At 39.2% G+C, this 21,890-nt stretch overlaps 1 protein-coding gene across 1 annotated transcript; it reads right to left on the reverse strand.

Moving 5' to 3' along the window:
• Positions 1–13,003: 13,003 nt before the first annotated feature.
• Positions 13,004–20,989, reverse strand: LOC120358088. The gene is made up of 3 exons (XM_039450808.1): positions 20,816–20,989; positions 15,677–16,500; positions 13,004–15,578 (listed from the first exon to the last, which is right to left on the reverse strand). The coding sequence occupies exons 1-3, from the start codon at positions 20,987–20,989 to the stop codon at positions 13,148–13,150; spliced, it is 3,429 nt and encodes a 1,142-aa protein (XP_039306742.1). The 3' UTR covers positions 13,004–13,147.
• Positions 20,990–21,890: the final 901 nt, after the last annotated feature.

The raw sequence follows: 21,890 nt of genomic DNA on the forward strand, positions 1-21,890 counted from the left end.
TCGACGGCTCTGGCGGCCTTCCTTCTCGACTTTTTGGAGACCACCTCCGTCCATAACTCCAGTATGGACGGGGTGGTCTCCTTCTGCGTCGGGGCGGGCTTCTCGGTCGTTGCGACCGCGTTGCCCGCTCCCTTCTGGGGGGCAACCCCGGACTGCCTGGCAGTCTTGCCCGCAGTCGGGGGCGCCCTGGGCCTCTCTTCCACCCTAGGGGCGGAGAGGAGGCTATCTAGTAACCCTAAAAAGTAAAGTCTCCTATTGGATATCAGATTGTTGTATGTCAGATGTCAGATACAGTGTGACTTCTCCATAACCTTTTTTTTTTTTTTTTTATAGTTGGGAAACGCCTTTATGGGTCCCCGGTCCTGTGGGGACAGGAACGCGGGGTATGTGAGACTCGTCGACCTGACTAGCCGACATACTCACTAAAACCCAACTTTTTCCGGCATCTGGGCTCGGGACGGATCACGGGATCGAACTGAGCATGCACCGCGATCCGTCCTAGCCCAAACGGGTCCCCGCCCAAGGGCAGGAACCCCCCTCCAGAGTTAGCGGGCAGAACTCGACCGAAATCGAGCCCCAGCCGCCCGAACCGGGACGCCGGGAGTGCGTCGGGCCCCCTTGGGAGAGGGCCCTAGGTACGCACTCCCGCGCCCCAAGCCCCGAGGCGGGTCAGCCGGGCAACTACCCCGCCGCTGATTCCGCCCGAGGCGTACCTCCTCAAGAGGCGTACCTCCTCAGAGGCGTACCTCCTCACTTCTCCATAACCTAACCTAACCTAACCTAAGATTGGCAAAAGTAATTCTTAGATCTTGTTATATGGGATTTCCCTTTTGGTTACTTTCTCACACCTCGAAGTGTACTTTGAAAGGTCATCGTTCCTCTAATTACCTCACAATTTATACATGCAGAAAAACGAAAATCTTTGCAACGTATTGAATGTTTGACGGAGTATGATGTATGTTGTAAATAAAATTTCTAAATATTATTTTGTAAGTTAATTTCATATTTTACTTTCTTTTTATCTTGTTTCTCACAATTGTTTACTTTAGTGATTTATTATTATTTTAGGAAAGATTTACTGAAAATGTCTGAACACAAACGCAAATATCTGAACGGAAGTCATAAAAGGACATTGAAAGAACAGAAAGAAGTAGAACTAGCAAAATACCAAAAACTGTCAAGTTTCTTTTCATATATACCTTCTACTTCGGCTTCTCAGAGTTCTCAGAATGATTTGGAAGTCATACAAATAATAATGAACAAAACGTCGAGGAAAATTTAGAAACAGGTATAGAAGAATATAAAAAAGGAGAAAAAATTATTCAGTATGCCGATCCAGTTATCCAAGAGAAGAATACGGAAGACAAAACTAATAATGATAAAATTAGAGCAAAAGAAGACTTTGTTCAGTATAGAGACTTAGCATTATGGCCTGATTCACTTAATACGGAATTTGTTAATAATTGTCTTTTAAAAGAAGCATCGTTTTTTCAAAATAGAAAGCAAGATAACCTTTATATTAATTCAAATAAATATTATAAAGATCAAAGCAAACAATTTAGTAATAAGTATTTCAAAAAACGTTTAAAAAATGGACAGAAATCGATTAGATCATGGTTATGTTATTCCAGTAGTAAGGGATGCGTTTATCGTTTAGTATATAAATTATTCTCAGTGTCATAGACATCTCTTAGAACAACCGGTTATTCCAATTGGGTTAATATACTCCGTACTTTAGACGAACATGAAGAATCCCCAGATCATAAAAAATCAAAGCTAATATGGTTAATACGAAAGGAGAACAAAACTGTTATTGATAAGCAATTTGAAAAACAGATTAAAAATGAATCGGAATATTATTGTAATGTCCTAACACGTGTTGTTACTATTATTAAATTTCTAAGCGAAAGAGAATTGTCATTGAGAGGTCACGATGAAAAGTGGGGATCTCCACATAACGGTAATTTTATGGGGCTTGTCGAATTGATTGCAGAATTTGATCCTTTTTTACGAGAGCACATTGTAAAATCTCAACAAAATAAAATGCTAAGTTATCTATCAAGAATTGTTTATGAAGAAATAATTGAAATAATGGGAAAACGAGTTTTACGACAGATTATTAATGACATTAATGAAGAAAACACAAAATATTACTCAGTTATTGCTGATTCAACGCCGGATTTAGCACATACAGATCAACTTGCAATATATGTATTCAATTATATGTATTTTTCTTGGCATCTACGCATAGGTGGGATATGTTAAACCAACATGCAAATTTACTCCTGTCCATAAAAAATCTTACAAGGAAACACAGGGAAGTGTCCGCCTCAGATTAAAACGAGTTTTTAATATGTTGTAGTACAGATAAAAATAAGGGACACGTATTTTTTTATACGCGCCCATACGCACTTTAAGGGGGTGAAACACCCCTTTGAAGAAAATCGGTTTTTTTCTTTCGAAGTGTATGCCGTCGAAACTATAAGAGATGGAAAAAAATGTTTTAAATGAAAGTTGAATGGCTCGAAGAGTAATTTATGACAGCGAAAAAAAAATTTTTTTTTAATTTTTTTAAATACTTTTCCCCACCACTTACCTATTTTTTTTCAAAATTTTTATTTTTTTTATAAGCAAAATAAAGCTTATTTTATTGCGAATTTAACGGTATATGATAAAGTTACGATACAACATTCCCATTTTCCAAAAATAATTAAAAATTTCTCGATACGCACGGTACGCGCATCCGTCCGCGCGTTCGTGCGCTAGAAAAGTGACTCCCTTCGATTTCGACGTGCCTTTAATATGTTGTACAGATTAAAATAAGGGACACGTATTTTTTACACGTGTTCTAATACACTTTTAAGGGTGAAACACCCCTTTGAAAAAAATCGGGTTTTTTCTTTCGAAGCGTGTATCGTCGAAACTATAAGAGATAATAAAAAAAAAACTCCCGACTGCTGCCAAAAGTTGGTTTAATAACAAGAATTAAAAAGTTTAAGATTAAAAATTAATTAATAACAAAAAAAATTAAAAATTTAAGAAACAATTTAAAAAATTATAAAGTTAATTAAAATTAAATAAAAATTAAAAAATTAAAAAGTTAATTACAAAAATTACAAAAATAAGAAAAAACCAACAAATTAATAAAAATTAACAAATTTAGTAAAAAATTAGAAATAAAAAACAAATTAACATAAAAACAGAAAATCAACAAAACTAAAAAATAATAATAAAAAGACTGCTTTAAAAAGTTTGAAATAAAAATCAATTAAACAATTAAAATAACAACAAAAAATAAAACTACGGATACTAAAAAATAGTTTTAAAAGTTTGAAATAAAAATTAATTAAAGCAAATTGTGCGCTGCACGGCACTGGAGCGCGTTTTTTGTACTGATGCTATTTGGCGGGATGGAGATGCCGATTGAATTGCTTCGAAAGTGCTTGTTGCGTTCGGAAAAAATATATCTTTTATTTCGCACTGAGATAATCGTTTTCTGTAATCACGATACGTCTCGGAACCCGACTGCGAAGAAAAGGCGCGCTCCCGCCGTTTGTGGGAAACTGTATAGCCCGCGACAAGATCCGTTCCGAGGGTATCACGTGAACTTTTCGCGGTTTCTCAGGGAACAAGTCGTGCCGGGCTTAGCCGTTCGAATACGCGAGATCATCGCGTATCGAACGTCAATTGGTCGGCTACAGCGCGCATCGCGCGACCACGCGCGCGATCACGCGGACGCCAGACCGAGCTCACCGCTCCGCTCCAACCGGCAAACAACAACATGTTGACTCCAAAGCCAAGAATTGATCGCCGGAATTTGAAAAATGATAATTTTAGCGCTTCGCAACATTCTTAGCTTTGGAATCAATAATTGGGAAAGAAGTTAAAAATTGCGGCGTTCCGCAACACAAATGCTAATACTTGACATTTTAAATGCTAATTATATTTTTAGCACATTATTGTACCAATTAAAAATTAAAATTGAAATTTACACTTTGTTTAATAAAATACTTTCTTTTTCAATAATAAATTGTACTTAACCAGCAGTCGGGAGACGCCACGCTGAATGTTATAACTATTCAGGATATAATGTAATGTTATATTTATTATTTAGCGTGGCGTCTCCCGACTGCTGGTTAAGTACAACTTATTATTGAAAAAAAAGTATTTTATTAAACAAAGTGTAAATTTCAATTTTAATTTTTAATTGGTACAATAATGTGCTAAAAATATAATTAGCATTTAAAATGTCAAGAATTAGTATTTGCTTCAATTAATTTTTAATTCAAACTTTTAAAACTATTTCTTAGTATCCGTAGTTTTATTTTTTGTTGTTATTTTAATTGTTTAATTGATTTTTATTTCAAACTTTTTAAAGCAATCTTTTTATTATTATTTTTTAGTTTTGTTGATTTTCTGTTTTTATGTTAATTTGTTTTTTATTTCCAATTTTTTAATAAATTTGTTAATTTAGTTAATTTTTATTAACTTGTTGCTTTTTTATTATTTTTGTAATTTTTGTAATTAACTTTTTAATTTTTTAATTTTTATTTAATTTTAATTAACTATATAATATCTTAATTTGTTTTTTAATTTTTAATTTTTTTTGTTATTAATTAATTTTTAATCTTAAACTTTTTAATTCTTGTTATTAAACCAACTTTTGGCAGCAGTCGGGAGTTTTTTTTTTATTATCTCTTATAGTTTCGACGATACACGCTTCGAAAGAAAAAACCCGATTTTCTTCAAAGGGGTGTTTCACCCTTAAAAGTGTATTAGAACACGTGTAAAAAATACGTGTCCCTTATTTTAATCTGTACAACATATTAAAGGCACGTCGAAATCGAAGGGAGTCACTTTTGTAGCGCACGAACGCGCGGACGGATGCGCGTACCGTGCGTATCGAGAAATTTTTAATTATTTTTGGAAAATGGGAATGTTGTATCGTAACTTTATCATATACCGTTAAATTCGCAATAAAATAAGCTTTATCTTGCTTATAAAAAAAATAAAAATTTGGAAAAAAAATAGGTAAGTGGTGGGGGAAAGTATTAAAAAGAATTAAAAAAAAAATTTTTTTTCGCTGTCATAAATTACTCTTCGAGCCATTCAACTTACATTTGAAACATTTTTTTCTATCTCTTATAGTTTCGACGGCATACACTTCGAAAGAAAAAAACCGATTTTCTTCAAAGGGGTGTTTCACCCCCTTAAAGTGCGTATGGGCACGTATAAAAAAATACGTGTCCCTTATTTTTATCTGTACTACAACATATTAAAAACTCGTTTTAATCTGAGGTGGACACTTCCCTGTGTTTCCTTATTAGTCAGACAAGATGGTCTAGTCATTATGAAGCTATACATGCCTTAAGAATGAGTTACGACAAAATTTTAGATACTTTAAAAAGTATTTTTCAAAATGATTTAGAAAAGACAAATTGTCAAATGGAAGCCAAAAATTTATACATATAACAAACTTTTGAGACTAGAAGTTGCTGTATTAACAGTACTTTGAGAAGAAATTCTTGAGAGTGTTACGTCCGCGGATTTGCCATGTTGCGATCCCGGGACGTAGATCTTTTTCGTTAGTTAGTTTTGGTGTTAAAGCAGCTGTCACCAGTCGCGGCTCCGAATCGTGTGATAACACGGCCGGATACGCGACACATTCCTTGTATGGGAAATAGGAGGTATTGTAAGAAGATACATTATTAGGTGATTAATGAGCAGTAGGTTTAGAAAATGTAGTAGCGTTTTATTAACGCTACAGGAGTTGTAACATGCGTGCTTGAGCTTGGCGTGGGATTAAATGAATGAAAAAGCGTGTAATGGTTGAATATAAATGTGTATGTATTTTTCATATGTATAATGAGGAAGTGGTACAATATCTTAGTCGCGTGTTATGTGATAATGAGGTAACCCGAAGGGGTCCTCTGAACTTTAAACGGTGCCTTTCTTCTGCCCATACCTCCTTAAGGAGATGCATGATCGAATCAGTGAGAAGGATTGCCACGTAAATGTATAAGGAAGCCGATGACTTACCGTTCTTCTGAAGAGGCGACTTTAACGCGAGAGAGAGAGAGAGAGAGAGAGCTCAGTATGAAAGATCTACGAATTTTAGTAAAATAAATTAATGATCGAGTATACGTTATGAGTGACAAATCCGCTGGGTCGGAGCGGTCACCCGTTAGAACGCCTCCCTTAAAGTTGGAAATTATACGGAAAAAGAGGGGACGGTGAAAGCGTCGAGGAGTCGCGCTAGCGAGTCTTCCTCGACGGGTTGGAAAAGGAAGAAGGACGGTGAAAGCGTCGAGGAGTCGCGCTAGCGAGTTTTCCTCGACGGGTTGGGAAAGGAAGAAGGACGGTGTCGAAAAGTCGCGTTAGCGAGTCTTCTTCGACGCCGTAGGAGAGGGAGAGAGAGAGGAGACGTTGGAGAGTCGCTTTCGCGAGTCTTCTCCAACGCTCGGAAGAAAGGGAGGGAGGCAGAGAAACGAGTGAGGCCACACTCTAGCTAGTGCTAGGTGAGGTTCAACCCTCAGGATCTCTGGTGGAAAGGAGGGAGAGGAAAAGAGGCGATCCGACCGGGACCACTCCGAACGTCTTCGTCAGGAGTAAAACCCTCCCGTCGCTGAGATCGTACCTGGAGGTCTGAACGTTGGTGGTCGCCGATGATAGCGAATCTCACTCGACTAACAAGACTGATCTGAATTTCGAGCTCCGATTTCGCTCCTTATATAGGCAAGGATATGGGCAAGAGGTGTCGCGGGACGATTCCTCAGGTTTGCGGAAAATTCGGAGCGATAGTTTTTCGTAACGTGTGGCCCTTAGAAGTCCACCCCGTTCCGCGACCGCGCGGCTTGCGTCTATATCGCGCGAGCGCTTGTAGACTTCTCCGGGGATCGCGACTCGCGGGGGCACCGCATACCAAGCCCCGACGCGAAATCCAGTACTCAGAAAATTAATAGAATTTAATAGAATTTATATTAGAATTGAGAGTGTGCGAGGCGATAGCACCAAGCACATGCAATAGTTTTACGTATAAAAAGTTAAGGTTTAATTATCGTTCGTAGGAGATTAATTGATTCAAAATTATTTGGCATTTTTATTGGCCGTGATTTTAGAGTTATTTCGATCGGAGTTGCATGGCGCAGCAGTGGGAAGCGTCCATGAGTGGATCACGTTTCGATAATTATAAATTTGCCGTTCTTAATATTTCGTATTAAATTGGAAAGATGAATAGAATTCCAACGCGCGGAGCTTGGCGGTATCAGAGGGGGTCGCGAGCCGAGGGGTCGGCGCGCACGATGTTTGCCTCGCGCCGATGGACGCTCGCGAGTGTTGCGCGTCGAGGGGGCGGCACGATGTAGCCAAGCCGTATGAGATTTGTAATCGAGCGATATCGATTTAGAATACTGATGCAGGATTTATCCAACTGATCGGAGGATGTTTCCGGATTCTAATTAGGCTATTATTAGTACGGATGGCCCGGGAAAATAAAAATTTTCTCGCCAGACGTAACACCCCCATCGTTAGGGAGGAGCGAAATCGAAGGTCCCAAATTCTTAAAGCCGGGCGCGAAATCTCTCCCAAAAAAGAAACGGAGTGTGTAGAAAAAAAACGTGAAAATCTTTCGGAAAGATATAAGCAGAAATTAAGCAACAAAATATGAGCAAAAGAAGCACATCGATAGCATAAGCGCAAAAGAAATATCATCGCAACTAAAACTTACGCAAAAATAATAATAATTGGTTAGTTGCTTAATAAGCGCAGAGGGACGCAAGAACTTATAGAGAATTGTTAACATAAGCAAAGCGCAACGCAAAAAGAAAAAACGCAAGTAATACATGAACAGAGTATATAAGCATGGAACTAATGCGCATGAATATGAGTAGCTTAGTGTGATTAGTTGTGTGACAGGGTGGCATTATAGATATAGGGTTTAATAACGCAAGAGAACGCAAGTATAGTATAAACAAAGAATGTAAAACTTAGGACAAGTATAATATGAGTAGATGCGATTACGAGCAAAAGAACGCAAAGAAAATATAAGTTGTCGCAACGTGAGAGCAGATTAATACAGTATTGAACAGCGAACGCAAAATAACTCGAAAAGATTAATACTATAACTATGCAGAAAAATAATGAACGCAGGAAAGATGACTAGTATTATATACAGTTATATGATTAATATTCGTATAGTCGCACATCTTGTGAAAAATATATACATATACGGGGCTTGCACATATACGTATGTATTTTTCTCTTTCTTTTTATATTATATGTATTTTTTTTCTTTTTGTATTTTCTTTTTGTAAATACGTTGAAAGATATTAGAAGAGTAATCTCGCAACGATAGGCCGCAATGATTATTGCGGTGAGATATTGGGGCACTATATCGCTTTGGTCGGCAATAATCGTTTTCCTTAGAGTCACCAGTTGTAGTTAAAAGGGAGAAACTCCAATCGTGATCAGGATTTTAGTACGTTTTAAAGTTATCGTCAATTATCATTTCGGAGAAAAAACGAGACTCTTGTTAATAAAACAGTGGTGAAAATTGATTCTGAAGTATTCAAAAATTTAAACGCATAAGGCGATCAAGGGAAAAAGACTCCCTAAAATTAATAGTTTGAGATTTGTTATTGCCACCAGTTATTGACTGTTATTATTGACACCAGTTATTATGGTGAGATTTTATAAGATGTGGTTTATAGATCGGAATTATATAATACCACTCGACATATTAATAAAGTTTTACTGTAATCGTCGCCAGTTGTCAGATGACATAAGCTGGCTCAGTTAAAATGTGAATAATTTTAAGGGGTCGTTTCCTCTTAATTTTTATAATTAATTCTTGCAATTAATTTTAATTAATCAAGGTTACATTTATAGGGGCGGGGGGGTTATTGCAAAACTGCACATGACGTTGTCGGTGTCGGTCAGTAATGGGATGATTGTCCTCCTTCAAGGCAGTCGTCAATCCTCCGCTCCAGTTTAGTCAAAGATTTAGAGGTTGCTGTCATCTCGTTGTACAGAGAGGGACTGAATTGCCGAGTACTGGCCGTGGATTGGCGAGCTCTAACTGACTTGCAACTAGATATTGTGCAGTTGCAGGTTCGGTTGTGTAGTAGCACCGAACGAGGCAATCGACTTGAATTAATGGCCTCGATATGGCAGGCTGGTGAGAGTTTTTGCATTCTCGCAGCAGAGCTTCTTGGTTTGAAGCATTGCCATATTATAATTAGGCAGATTGTTGCACCAATGATTCGGACAAGCCCATGTATGATAGAGGCTGTAATCTTGCGAGGAAAACTGTCTCGCTGTGCAGTCGTGGCATTGTCGCTTGATGTACTATCTGACATAATTGCAGGGGGAGAACTTCCCCATGAGTGCTCGTAAGAGTTGAGCATAAAAGGCGCCGTTATATTTTCCGGATGCGGTTGGTATTGCATCCAGATATTTTTAAGTCGGAATATGGCTGCTGTGTTTGGTCCGCAAGCAATCCCCGTACCAGTCGGTGAGATTATTCGATTTCTTGGTATCAAATATTTTGGTTCGCCACCAACTAAGATTGGCAGTTCAAGAAAACAGTTTTCAGTTGCCCTCTCCTGTACTGGCACCGGAATGCACGGAAAGATTTTGGCAGCTTCCCCTCGGATGCGGGCGGAATAGCCTGGTCCGCCAGTCAGGATGTAGGCCAATTGATTTGGGTCCAGATGTGCAGTTTGCAATTTGTAATTCGGGTCTTCTGTTTGCACATTTAATTAACAATAATTCCGAATATAGTTGTCTAGTATCAGTCTCGATATAATTAAAGACATGATAATATGGGGATACGGAATCTATCATATGACGTAACTGATTTAACGGCGGAGTTTCGCTTGGGATTTTCTCTAACTCCTTGATGAGCAAGCGCGGATGCTCTGTCTGTAACAGAGTTGCATTGCATACGTTATGCGGAGTGCTAGCGAATATAATGATATTATTATTTTTATATATCAACGAATAAGCAGTGGGATTTTTGTCGGATTTTATTTTCTTCGCTACACCGCGATATTTAATAGTGTGTGTAGCAGTGTTACATCCCGAATGGAATATAGGTGACCAATAATTATGGTATCCGTCTTCGTCGATGCAATGCAATCCCGTGTATTTACAAGTACCGCCAGGTAAGATTATTTTATCTTTCAATGTATTTACCTTGATGTAATTTTGCTTGAATGATATATGTAAATAATTTTTAGTAATGATGTCTGTTAAATTTTTAGCTATCTGTGACAGTGGAGTAGAAGCATTGCCAATGGGTAGCAATCTGCTGTTGACGTTTAATTTTAAATCATTAAAGGTAACATTTTTAATTGTGACTTGTTTATAGCTATGCATGTGAATGCATTCGTGTAAGTTAATCGGTAGATAAGATCTGTGTGTTTTGATGGGATTATTATATTGTAGATTTCTACTGTCATAGATGACGTTTTCTGACTCTATTCTGCAAGATAGTACGCTAACATTAGCGTCTTTAGGTAGTTGGATTAAGTCGATGTTTATTCCATGGAGTATGATCCTCTCCTCGGGCGTATTACAATCGTCTATTTCGAGTAGTGAGACGAGGGTGCCATTTGGGTAAGGCCCATTGCAATCATAGCCCATGAGTGCATCGATAGGGTTGATCAGGATGATCACCGTGAAAATTATAGAAATCATCTGTAACATAAAGGTTGGTCATCCTGATTCGCTTAAATAAGCCTTTTTTAGCTTATTAGAGTGCACTATCCGAGTAGTGCCTCTTATCTCAAAGGTTACATTTCGATCCATCACTTCCAGTACCTGATAAGGCCCAAGATATTCAGAAGTAAATTTGCCCGTTTTTAAATCATTTAGCAGGAAGACATTGTCACCAGGTTGAAAAATCACTGGTTTAACGCGTTTGTCATAATTTTGCTTGGATTTTTGCTTTGCTCTTTCTAGATTTAATTTAGCTTTCTGTTGTAATCCTCGAATCTCGTGAAATAAATTGTTAAGTTGGTGGGAATAAGTTTCTTGAGCAGGCTCAGTATTATAGCTAGATGGGATTCGTGCTGGTGTACCAAAAATTAATTCGTGTGGGGTATACCCAGTACCTTCGTGCACAGATGTATTGTACGAGAAACTAGCTCTTTCAATATGTATATCCCATTCATTTTCTTTTTGTACAAAACATTTTAAGTACTCAACTAGCACGGAATGCGATCTTTCAAGCGATCCGTTAGATTGAGGATAATACGCGGTGATTCTGAAATGCTGGATTCGAAACTTTTTTGTAATACTTTTTATTACTTGACTCATAAAGTTACGGCCTTGATCTGTTAGAATACTGCGTGGACAACCAAATCGGCAGATAAAATAATTGATAAAGGCTGTTGCTGTTGCTTCGGCGCTAATACTTGACAGAGGTGCATAGACAGAATATTTAGTCAATAGGTCTTGCATTGTTAGGATATAAGTATTGCCTGAATCAGTGGTTTTAAGAGGTCCTACAATATCAAGAGCGACTTTGTCGAATGCTTGACCAGGTGTATCGGTCAGCATCATTGGTTGTCTCGTTTTTTGTCTAACAAGTTTTCGTGTTTGGCAAGTAAGGCATTGTTTAACGAAATTTTGAATTTGATTTTTCATATCGGGCCAAAAATAACGTTTTCTAATAAGTCTGTAAGTTTTAGTGATGCCTTTATGTCCACCAATTGCTGATTCATGGTGTTCTTTTATTATGTTAATTCTATCTTCTACTAAAGGGGTAGTTAAGCCGTGACAAATATTAATAATGATAGGTTGTTCTGCTACCGCAGTTGTTAAACTTTCGAGTACTAGTCTCCATGGAATTGAATCCAATATTTCAGTTTTCCTCACGCTAATTGATTGTAAATTTAATTCAGTGATTACATCAAGAAGCGAAGCGAAACATTCTTTTAAAATTTCAATATCCATCTGAATGGTTTTTCGTTCTTTTACAGCCAAGACAATTACGTGTTTGTCATTACAATGACTCAGCAAATAAACGCGGGCTCTTCCGAGCATTAAATTGTCAAGAATTGGCAATTTCTCTGCATCGTGGAGTCCAATTGCTCCATTATCAAAAGGTCGCGTATCAACAGTGGTTAATACAACGAGATGATCGTTTCTTTCGAGCAATGATGACGGATTGTCTAGAATTTTACACAGGGCGTTAGGAATAGGCAATGATTCAAGATCTGGTTCATGCTTATGCTCACTATCTGAGAGTTCGAAATCGGAAGGCGGAGGCTCTGGTGGGATATCAGGTTGAGGTGTTTCCTCAAGGTCTGAAATTCGCGCGTCTTTGTCCACGCTAGAGATCTCGGTTATGTTTTTCTGCTTTCGCGGTCTCAATTTGTATCGCGACGGTATAGACGTAAGTGGCTGTGAGACCGTTTGGTCTGATGATTCGAGGCGGATCATCTCTTCTTGAAATGATGCCCCTGGGTTAAAGCTGAATTCGCGATTAGATGATAGCGGGATCGGTTGTTTAATATGAGACGGTTCTTCACAAATAATTAGCGAGGCGTCCGATTCTTCAGAATCCGGGGGAGAGCCCAATTCCACACCGGAGCCAGACCTTAACGTAGGCCTTTTTCGTGGACGCTCATCATCAGAATCGTTGTCGCCAGTAAACAGTGTACTTAATGCGCGGCGAACTTCATGAGTTTGTGACTCAAATCGCGGTTTTTTTCTAATAGGCATTACGGAATAAAAGATTGGCTTAGGAATAACAGGATTTCTAGACAGTGCATCCGCGTTATTGTTACTTGTGCCTTTCTTATAAACGATATCATAATCACACTCTTCCAAGTTTAAACGCCATCGCGCGAGCCTAGACGTAGGGTCTTTGACGCGATGCAGCCAGGTCAATGGCTGGTGATCAGTTACTAGAGTGAATTTTCTACCGTAAAGATATGGACGAAAATGATTTACGCAGTACGTGATAGCAAGGAGTTCCTTTTCAATGGCAGAATAATTTTTTTCTGCTGAGTTTAACACTCTTGACGCGTAGGCGATCGGAAGGTCGTGGCCTATTTCGCCTTGACTTAGTACTCCACCGATAGCAAAATTTGATGCGTCTGTTATAAGGATGCGCGGTTGAAATCCGGATATTGCAAAATTAGTTCCTTACATCACAATTTTTTAGAGTATTAAACGCTTCTTGCGTATTATCGTTCCATTTAAAAGCTACATCTTTCTTTAATAAATTAGATAGCGGATTGGCGATTTTCGAAAAATTTGGAATGAAGCGGCGGTAATAGCCGGCTAATCCAAGGAATTGCCGAACATACTTTATATTCTTTGGAACTGGAAAATTCTGTACTGCGGAAATTTTTTGCGGATCTGGGCGTACGCCATTTTCTCCGATTATGTGACCGAGATATGCCACTTCGCGACGGAGGAATTCACATTTATCAGGTTGAAGCACTAGATTTGCGGATCGCAGACGGTCCATTAACTTATTCATTTTTATTTCATGCTCTTGTAACGAGCTCGCGTATACCACGATATCGTCCATGTACACGAATAATTCGACCCCTTGTAAGCCAGTTAAAACTTGGTCCATTAATCGCTGGAAAGTGGCTGGGGCGTTTTTCAAACCGAAAGGCATTCGCGAGAACTCATAATGCCCGTGCGGTGTCGAAAATGCGGTTTTATGCGCATCGGCGGGATCCATGGGTATCTGGTGGAACCCGCTAATTAAATCGAGTATCGACATATATTTAGAACCACCGAGTTGGTCCATGATATCGCAGATGTTTGGTAACGGATACGCGTCTCCGATTGTTTTTTCGTTTAACCGTCTGTAATCGATGACCATTCGCCATCTTTTATTACCCGTTGAATCAGATTTCTTTGGCACAATCCAAACAGGTGAATTATATGGAGAGTTGGAAGGTACTATAATGTCGTTTGAGCGAAGTTGGTTTACTTGTCGATTTATCTCGTCTTTATGTATAGGAGGAAATCGATACTGTTTTGTGTGTATTGGTACATCATCTGTAGTCGTTATTTTATGCGTTACTACATGAGTTTGACCGAGATAGTCGTTAGGTATGTAAAATCTATCTGAGTTATTTTTAACTAGTGTGACAATGTGTTCCTGCTCGAGAGAAGTCAAATGTTCAAGTCGGAGTGATTGTAATATTATAGATACTCTATCAGGATTTATTTTAAAATTGTTTAATTCAAAATTCTCAAATTTTTCGTTGGGTTTTATCGTGCGACTTTGAGTGATGGTGATATTTCTACGCGTAATCTTTTTATTTTTAGTAACGGCAATTTCCTTTGTATTTATAATAGAAATTGCTCGACTATTATTTATGTTATGAATCGCTTTTTCTTGTGAGAGTGCTCTGCATGGCACAAGGGAGGGAGCTGGTGCACTCTGTGGTGCCAGCGTAGGATTAGAGTAGATGCCGCTTGGGCTAGATTTGTGAGAAAAAGAAGGTCCCATGAGGGCAGTCGCGCTTTCTTTTTTGTGAAAGGGGCCCGTCTGGGCTCGCATGCCTTCTGCATGGAGTAGAGTATTTTGAGTAATAGAGGTGCATTCGAAAGATGCATTGTAGAAATTAGGAGGATTGGTAAGAGAGAGCGATTCATCGTTATTAGTATTAGTATTAGTGTTTGCGGCGTTATCACCAGTGTTATTTGTATCGTCACTGTTATCACCATTAGTATTAATAGGAACATTTGTTTGGTTAATGTAGTTGTTTGCATTAGTAGTAGTATTAATTATGTTATTTTTAGAGGATTGTAATAATTTATGATTTTTATCTTCAGGAGAATTCTGGTTTAATAATGGAGTGTTTTCGATCTCTGTAGAGGTCGGTAATTTATCAGCAATTTGAGCGACTTCTTCGATTCGCAGGGTAGGTATCAGAACTTCGATCTCGTGATCGAGCGTACTAATTATTCGTATGTAAGCCTTGTCATTAATACAAGTTACAAGCGAATCTCCGGCGTATACTCCTTCGCAAATTTTTAGACGAGGAATATACCCTGTTTTAATTTCCGGGTTTGAGATTAGAACTACAAATCCCGTGTTAGTACGCGGAGGTACAACAATAGTTTCATATTTCCTAAACGGAAAATAGCAATTATGCCAAGTCAGATTTCTTTGTGCGTAATCGATACAGGCGTCGTGTTCTTTGAAAAATGACGTGTCTAGAATACCTTGTTGCGTCATTGGAAATTCATCTGGCACGACGTGAATTTTTACTGGAGTTTCTAATATATGGGCTTCGATAGAGCCTAGCGTGCTAACGACATTTTCAGTTATGCCTGTTAGTTGTAAAATCTCTTGATTGTTAATAGTGATGTCACCGTGAACACATCTTTTCTTAATGATATTAGGGTGTGCTCCGGTGTCCACCATAAAGGCGATCGGTCCGCAAAAAGAAGGGAACTCGACGGAGGGAATATCTCCGGTGTAATTCCTGATGACGTAGAAGGGCGGTCTTCCACCGCGAGGATGGGACGAGGATTTCCTGGGCCTCGGGATGTCCCGTTGGCCGAGGCCTCTGTTTGGTTTTCCGAAAAATTGCCGGCTTTATGTGCCGTGGGATTATTAGTGTTACTGTTTTGATTAGCGCGATAATTATTATTTCCGTCACCAGTGTTATTATTATTTATTTTAATATGATACTGTCGAGTACGACATTCGTTAATCAGGTGCCCGAAACGCTTACAATAGCTACAAATTTTCTGTTCGGTGCTACCTGGAGTTCCAGAAGAGGGACCAAAATTATTATTAACATTATTATTATTATTGCTTTGCGGGTTCGCTGAATTCTTACTTTGATTTTGATTTGTACGCGAAGCACGCGCTTGCTTTTCCCTAGCCTCCTCTCTCTCCAATCGTTTATTAATAATAATTACTTTAGCACAAGCGTCTGCGAAATTAGTATAGCCTTCGGCTCTAAGTTCTACCCGATATTCTCGTGGCAATCCCTCGTAAAAAGATTCTAACGCAAGGGCATCGATTGAAGCTATTTCGCTTTCCGTTAATTGACGATCGAAATTTGTTTGATCTCCTTCTATGATCGCAGTTGTCAAATCTTTGATACGCCCGATGTAGTCTAGTATATGTTCGGCGAGCTTTTTGTGAATAATGCTGAGTTGACCGCGGTAATAATTAGCAGTTCTACCGGAACCGAATGTGCGCTTCAAGGTGTCTAAAAATTTATCCATTGTTAGGTGAACCTCATCCTCCACGGCAAGGTAGGCGTGTCCTGTTAATTTGTTTCTTAGTGAGCGAACGAGATGGGCCTCGTCGAGAAGAGGGACTGATTCTTTCGCTCTTTTACAGGCACGAGCAAATTGCCAAACCGCGATATTGTGCCCATCGTATTTAGGCACTAATTCGAGTGCGTCTCTTATGTACGATCGCGAGTACGGAGTGTTGGATGGATAGGTAAATGCACTTGGCATTGACGAAGCGGAGGGAATATCTCCCTGTGCTCCTGGAGACTAAAGGGGCACATGTTCGGGCTGTCGGGTAAATGTAAAAGTAGGAGGAGGTCTACTGCCTGCGAGAGTTTGGCTAAATATCTTCATCATGCTTTCTATATTGTCGGCTTTTCGCGTAAGCTCTTTTTCGCGTTTCTTGAGAGCTTTCATTTGCTTTTTAAAGTCGATGGGGTCATTGTATTCCCCCTCATCCTCGGAGGAACTCATTTTGAATAATTATTTGCAATTACTTAATTGAGAATATGTGTGTTTAATTAAACGCTTGATTTATTTTTAGGTGCGTCAAGTTTGACGAAATAATTGAAAGGAGAGTATCGTGCGGAGGGTTTGAAAGGAGAGGAAAGGTGAGCAATAGCTGCTTCTTAATTTTATTTAATTGTATATGTATATGTATATTTTACTCATAGTTAATATTGTATCTTCATTTTTCAGAACTGTGCTTTAAGGAGTATATCGCGTGCCATCAGATGGATCATACATCGTTGTGTATGCCGTATCATCATGCAGCATCGACGCAATTGACTCGATTTAAGAATTAAAATCTGCATGTAAGCTATTAATTAGTGATGTAATTTACTGATTAGTAATGTAACTTATTGATTATGTAACGTTACACCACGCTGCCACTAGTAATTATATTATTATATTTTATGTAAGGCGTAAAAGACTCCCTACCAAATAACCTTCAATTGATTTTATCAGTTTTGAAATAATTAATTTTTCATAATCATTTATAGTATTCTATAGCCTGTAGTTTATAACGATTGGATTGCCCTTCGTTACTAGTTCCTTATTCATTGTATTCTGAATATAATTTTATTGTTCTTTAGAACGATTTCTTTGATATCTTATCGATTATTTAAAACAAATCTCATTGCTCTGTCAATTCTTTTTGTAATTTATGTAAATGTATTCGATGTATTCGATTTTACGATTTTCTTGAGGTAATTAATTTTTCGTAAAATTTTTAGGATTCTATTGGCAATTACGTTTATAATTTAGCAATTGGATTTTCGTCATCCCACCGCTGTCACCAGTTGTTACATCCGCGGATTCGCGATGTTGCGATCCCGGGCCGCAGATCTTTTTCGTTAGTTAGTTTTGTTGTTAAGGCAGCTGTCACCAGTCGCGGCTCCGAATCGTGTGATAACACGGCCGGATACGCGACAAATTCCTTGTATGGGAAATAGGAGGTATTGTAAGAAGATATATTATTAGGTGATTAATGAGCAGTAGGTTTAGAAAATGTAGTAGCGTTTTATTAACGCTACAGGAGTTGTAACATGCGTGCTTGAGCTTGGCGTGGAATTAAATGAATGACAGAGCGTGTAATGGTTGAATATAAATGTGTATGTATTTTTTATATGTATAATGAGGAAGTGGTACAATATCTTAGTCGCGTGTTATGTGATAATGAGGTAGCCCGAAGGGGTCCTCTGAACTTTAAACGGTGCCTTTCTTCTGCCCATAGCTCCTTAAGGAGATGCATGATCGAATCAGTGAGAAGGATTGCCACGTAAATGTATAAGGAAGCCGATGACTTACCGTTCTTCTGAAGAGGCGACTTTAACGCGAGAGAGAGAGAGAGAGAGAGCTCAGTATGAAAGATCTACGAATTTTAGTAAAATAAATTAATGATCGAGTATACGTTAAGAGTGACAAATCCGCTGGGTCGGAGCGGTCACCCGTTAGAACGCCTCCCTTAAAGTTGGAAATTATACGGAAAAAGAGGGGACGGTGAAAGCGTCGAGGAGTCGCGCTAGCGAGTCTTCCTCGACGGGTTGGAAAAGGAAGAAGGACGGTGAAAGCGTCGAGGAGTCGCGCTAGCGAGTTTTCCTCGACGGGTTGGGAAAGGAAGAAGGACGGTGTCGAAAAGTCGCGTTAGCGAGTCTTCTTCGACGCCGTAGGAGAGGGAGAGAGAGAGGAGACGTTGGAGAGTCGCTTTCGCGAGTCTTCTCCAACGCTCGGAAGAAAGGGAGGGAGGCAGAGAAACGAGTGAGGCCACACTCTAGCTAGTGCTAGGTGAGGTTCAACCCTCAGGATCTCTGGTGGAAAGGAGGGAGAGGAAAAGAGGCGATCCGACCGGGACCACTCCGAACGTCTTCGTCAGGAGTAAAACCCTCCCGTCGCTGAGATCGTACCTGGAGGTCTGAACGTTGGTGGTCGCCGATGATAGCGAATCTCACTCGACTAACAAGACTGATCTGAATTTCGAGCTCCGATTTCGCTCCTTATATAGGCAAGGATATGGGCAAGAGGTGTCGCGGGACGATTCCTCAGGTTTGCGGAAAATTCGGAGCGATAGTTTTTCGTAACGTGTGGCCCTTAGAAGTCCACCCCGTTCCGCGACCGCGCGGCTTGCGTCTATATCGTGCGAGCGCTTGTAGACTTCTCCGGGGATCGCGACTCGCGGGGGCACCGCATACCAAGCCCCGACGCGAAATCCAGTACTCAAAAAATTAATAGAATTTAATAGAATTTATATTAGAATTGAGAGTGTGCGAGGCGATAGCGCCAAGCACATGCAATAGTTTTACGTATAAAAAGTTAAGGTTTAATTATCGTTCGTAGGAGATTAATTGATTCAAAATTATTTGGCATTTTTATTGGCCGTGATTTTAGAGTTGTTTCGATCGGAGTTGCATGGCGCAGCAGTGGGAAGCGTCCATGAGTGGATCACGTTTCGATAATTATAAATTTGCCGTTCTTAATATTTCGTATTAAATTGGAAAGATGAATAGAATTCCAACGCGCGGAGCTTGGTGGTATCAAAGGGGGTCGCGAGCCGAGGGGTCGGCGCGCACGATGTTTGTCTCGCGCCGATGGACGCTCGCGGGTGTTGCGCGTCGAGGGGGCGGCACGATGTAGCCAAGCTGTATGAGATTTGAAATCGAGCGATATCGATTTATAATACTGATGCAGGATTTATCCAACTGATCGGAGGATGTTTCCGGATTCTAATTAGGCTATTATTAGTACGGATGGCCCGGGAAAATAAAAATTTTCTCGCCAGACGTAACAAGAGATTTAATAAAGCTAGTAAAAAATTACAAACTCCTGGTTTAAATTTATGTGAAGGTTATGCTTTAATTCTCTTGAATCATTCGTAAAAGCCATCAGACAGGATTGTAATGAAAAATTAATTGAGTATGAATTAAAAGCAACGGAAATGAGTTCAAACATTGAAAAAAATTATAGCGACCTAAATCAAAGAATTAAAACAAAAAAATACTCAGACGGTAAAAAAGGTAAAGATACACTCACAGGGAGAGATAAATTTCGTGTTGAGGTAGTCAATATGTTGTTAGATTCATTAATTTCAGAACTAAATAAAAGAAGAGAGGTATACGAAAAGTTGAGAAAAAAATTTTAATTTTTAATAGATATAGGAAATACAAATATTTCAAATATTGATGACAAAAGTATTAACTTCATTACAGCATATTATAATATTGACATAGACCGAAATTTAAAAAGTGAATGCATACAGTTTAAAGAATACATCAAATTATCTAAAAATTTATCTGAAGAAAAAATTTTAAGATGTCCAAATATATTAAGTTTAATTTATGAAGAAAGTTTTATAGATATTTTTCCAAATCTCTATACAATTTTGAAAATTTATTTGACACTGCCGATAACGAGTTGTGAAGCAGAAAGAGGCTTTTCTAAATTATCTTTTATAAAAAATAAATACAAATCTAAAATGAGAGATGAAAGACTAAATTACTTATCAATTCTTTCAGTAGAGAATGACATTACAAGAACAATTACTTATGAAGAAGCCTTAAAAGAATACGCAAACGCCAAATGTAGAAAAAAATTAAGAGTTTAACTACTTTTTTAAATTCATATCTTTAGTATATATAGCTAAAGACCCTCTAGTAAGAGTTTAGACACTCGCCCCAAACATGGCATTTTTTGTACAAAGCCAATCAGTGAACACCAGGTTCGTGTGTCCAGGACTCTGACTTGAGGGGGTCTCTATACTCTCTATATATAGTTAATTATTCTAAAAAATGTAATTTGTTTATTTTTAACCGTTAAACGTTTATAGTATTGATAAATACTATTTATTATAAATGTTCCACTAATAAATGTATATGTATTCCATTCAAATTGTATATTTATTAATATTTTAATTTTTTATGAGCTGTTACCTATAGAAGAGAAAATTATGATAATGTCAAAATAACGAGAAAACGTTCGAATCATAAGTTAGTTTTTTCGTTATATTTTAATGTTATTATAATTTTCTCTTTTGACCGGATAAGAGGCCCCAAAATAATATTAGCTTTGGGCCCCGAAAAGTCACCATCCGCCTCTGCGCCGGATCGTTCCGCCGCAACACGTCGCACATTCCCTCACCTTGATTTGCGGGTATATAAGGCGACGTTTGCCGGACGCAAGCTACCTTGTCCGTTTCTGGCCGGTCCGCCGTACGGAAGTTCCTTAGGTCGAAGAAGAGATCGAGCGCTTCAGTCTCCATCAAGATACTTGACCCACGACCGTTCCCGCTACCATCCCACCGCCGCTTCCTGATTTGCTGTCAAGAAATCTTGGACCCTGTCAAGATACTTGACGCAGGGCGATCCCGAACGCACCCCGAGTTCGGCACTACCACGCGTAAGGAGGTACGGTGCTCCGTGCCTCCACCAAGCGCACTTGGCGTGGGGTAGTGTCGCCCGGCGACTTGCATTACAGCGGTATTAACCGCCTCGCGACGGGCCGCGCAAAATCACGCACACCGACACGGATCCGTGAACGCGCCGCGCTTTGCGACACGTTTTCATGACTACAATAACAAGGCCGCCCGAATTCCGGGGAAATAGCTCGACGCCGTTCCAAGAAGCGCGTCTCGCGAAACAGGTGCCTCTGTAAATATACATGTAAATAGCTAACCGTATTTCTGTCGAGAGTTCATTGTCACGTCCGTTCGCGCGTTTCCGTTTACTGTTATAAGTACTATGTTAATTACCGTCCGACTCCATTTCCGGATTCGTATAATTACATCGCCGATTCTATATCGCACCATCAGCTACATGTACATGGAACTTATGTTGGTCTTATCACGTCTATTTTGTATCCAATAAATACTCTCAGTTTTACAAACATCTAAACCAGCATCTAATTCCTTCAGGCGACCCTTCGCGTTCGTTCTTGTACCGATCACCGTCTGTGCGCGAAGTGTGGTCGTTACATTATTATCCACCTTCTCCATAATAAATAAGGCGCAAACATTACCGGGGGGTGGGGGGGGTGGAGGAGGGGGGGACAAAAGCGTACGCAGGTATCAGATGTTTTTGACCCATTTTTTGATAACACGTTCTGTTCATTAGCAGCGGTCAAGGGTCTCATCCCTTTCGGAGATGAATACCTGATTATTTGTT

The sequence above is a fragment of the Solenopsis invicta genome, chromosome 6, assembly GCF_016802725.1.
Source record: "Solenopsis invicta isolate M01_SB chromosome 6, UNIL_Sinv_3.0, whole genome shotgun sequence".
In the NCBI taxonomy this organism is placed as follows: domain Eukaryota; kingdom Metazoa; phylum Arthropoda; class Insecta; order Hymenoptera; family Formicidae; genus Solenopsis; species Solenopsis invicta.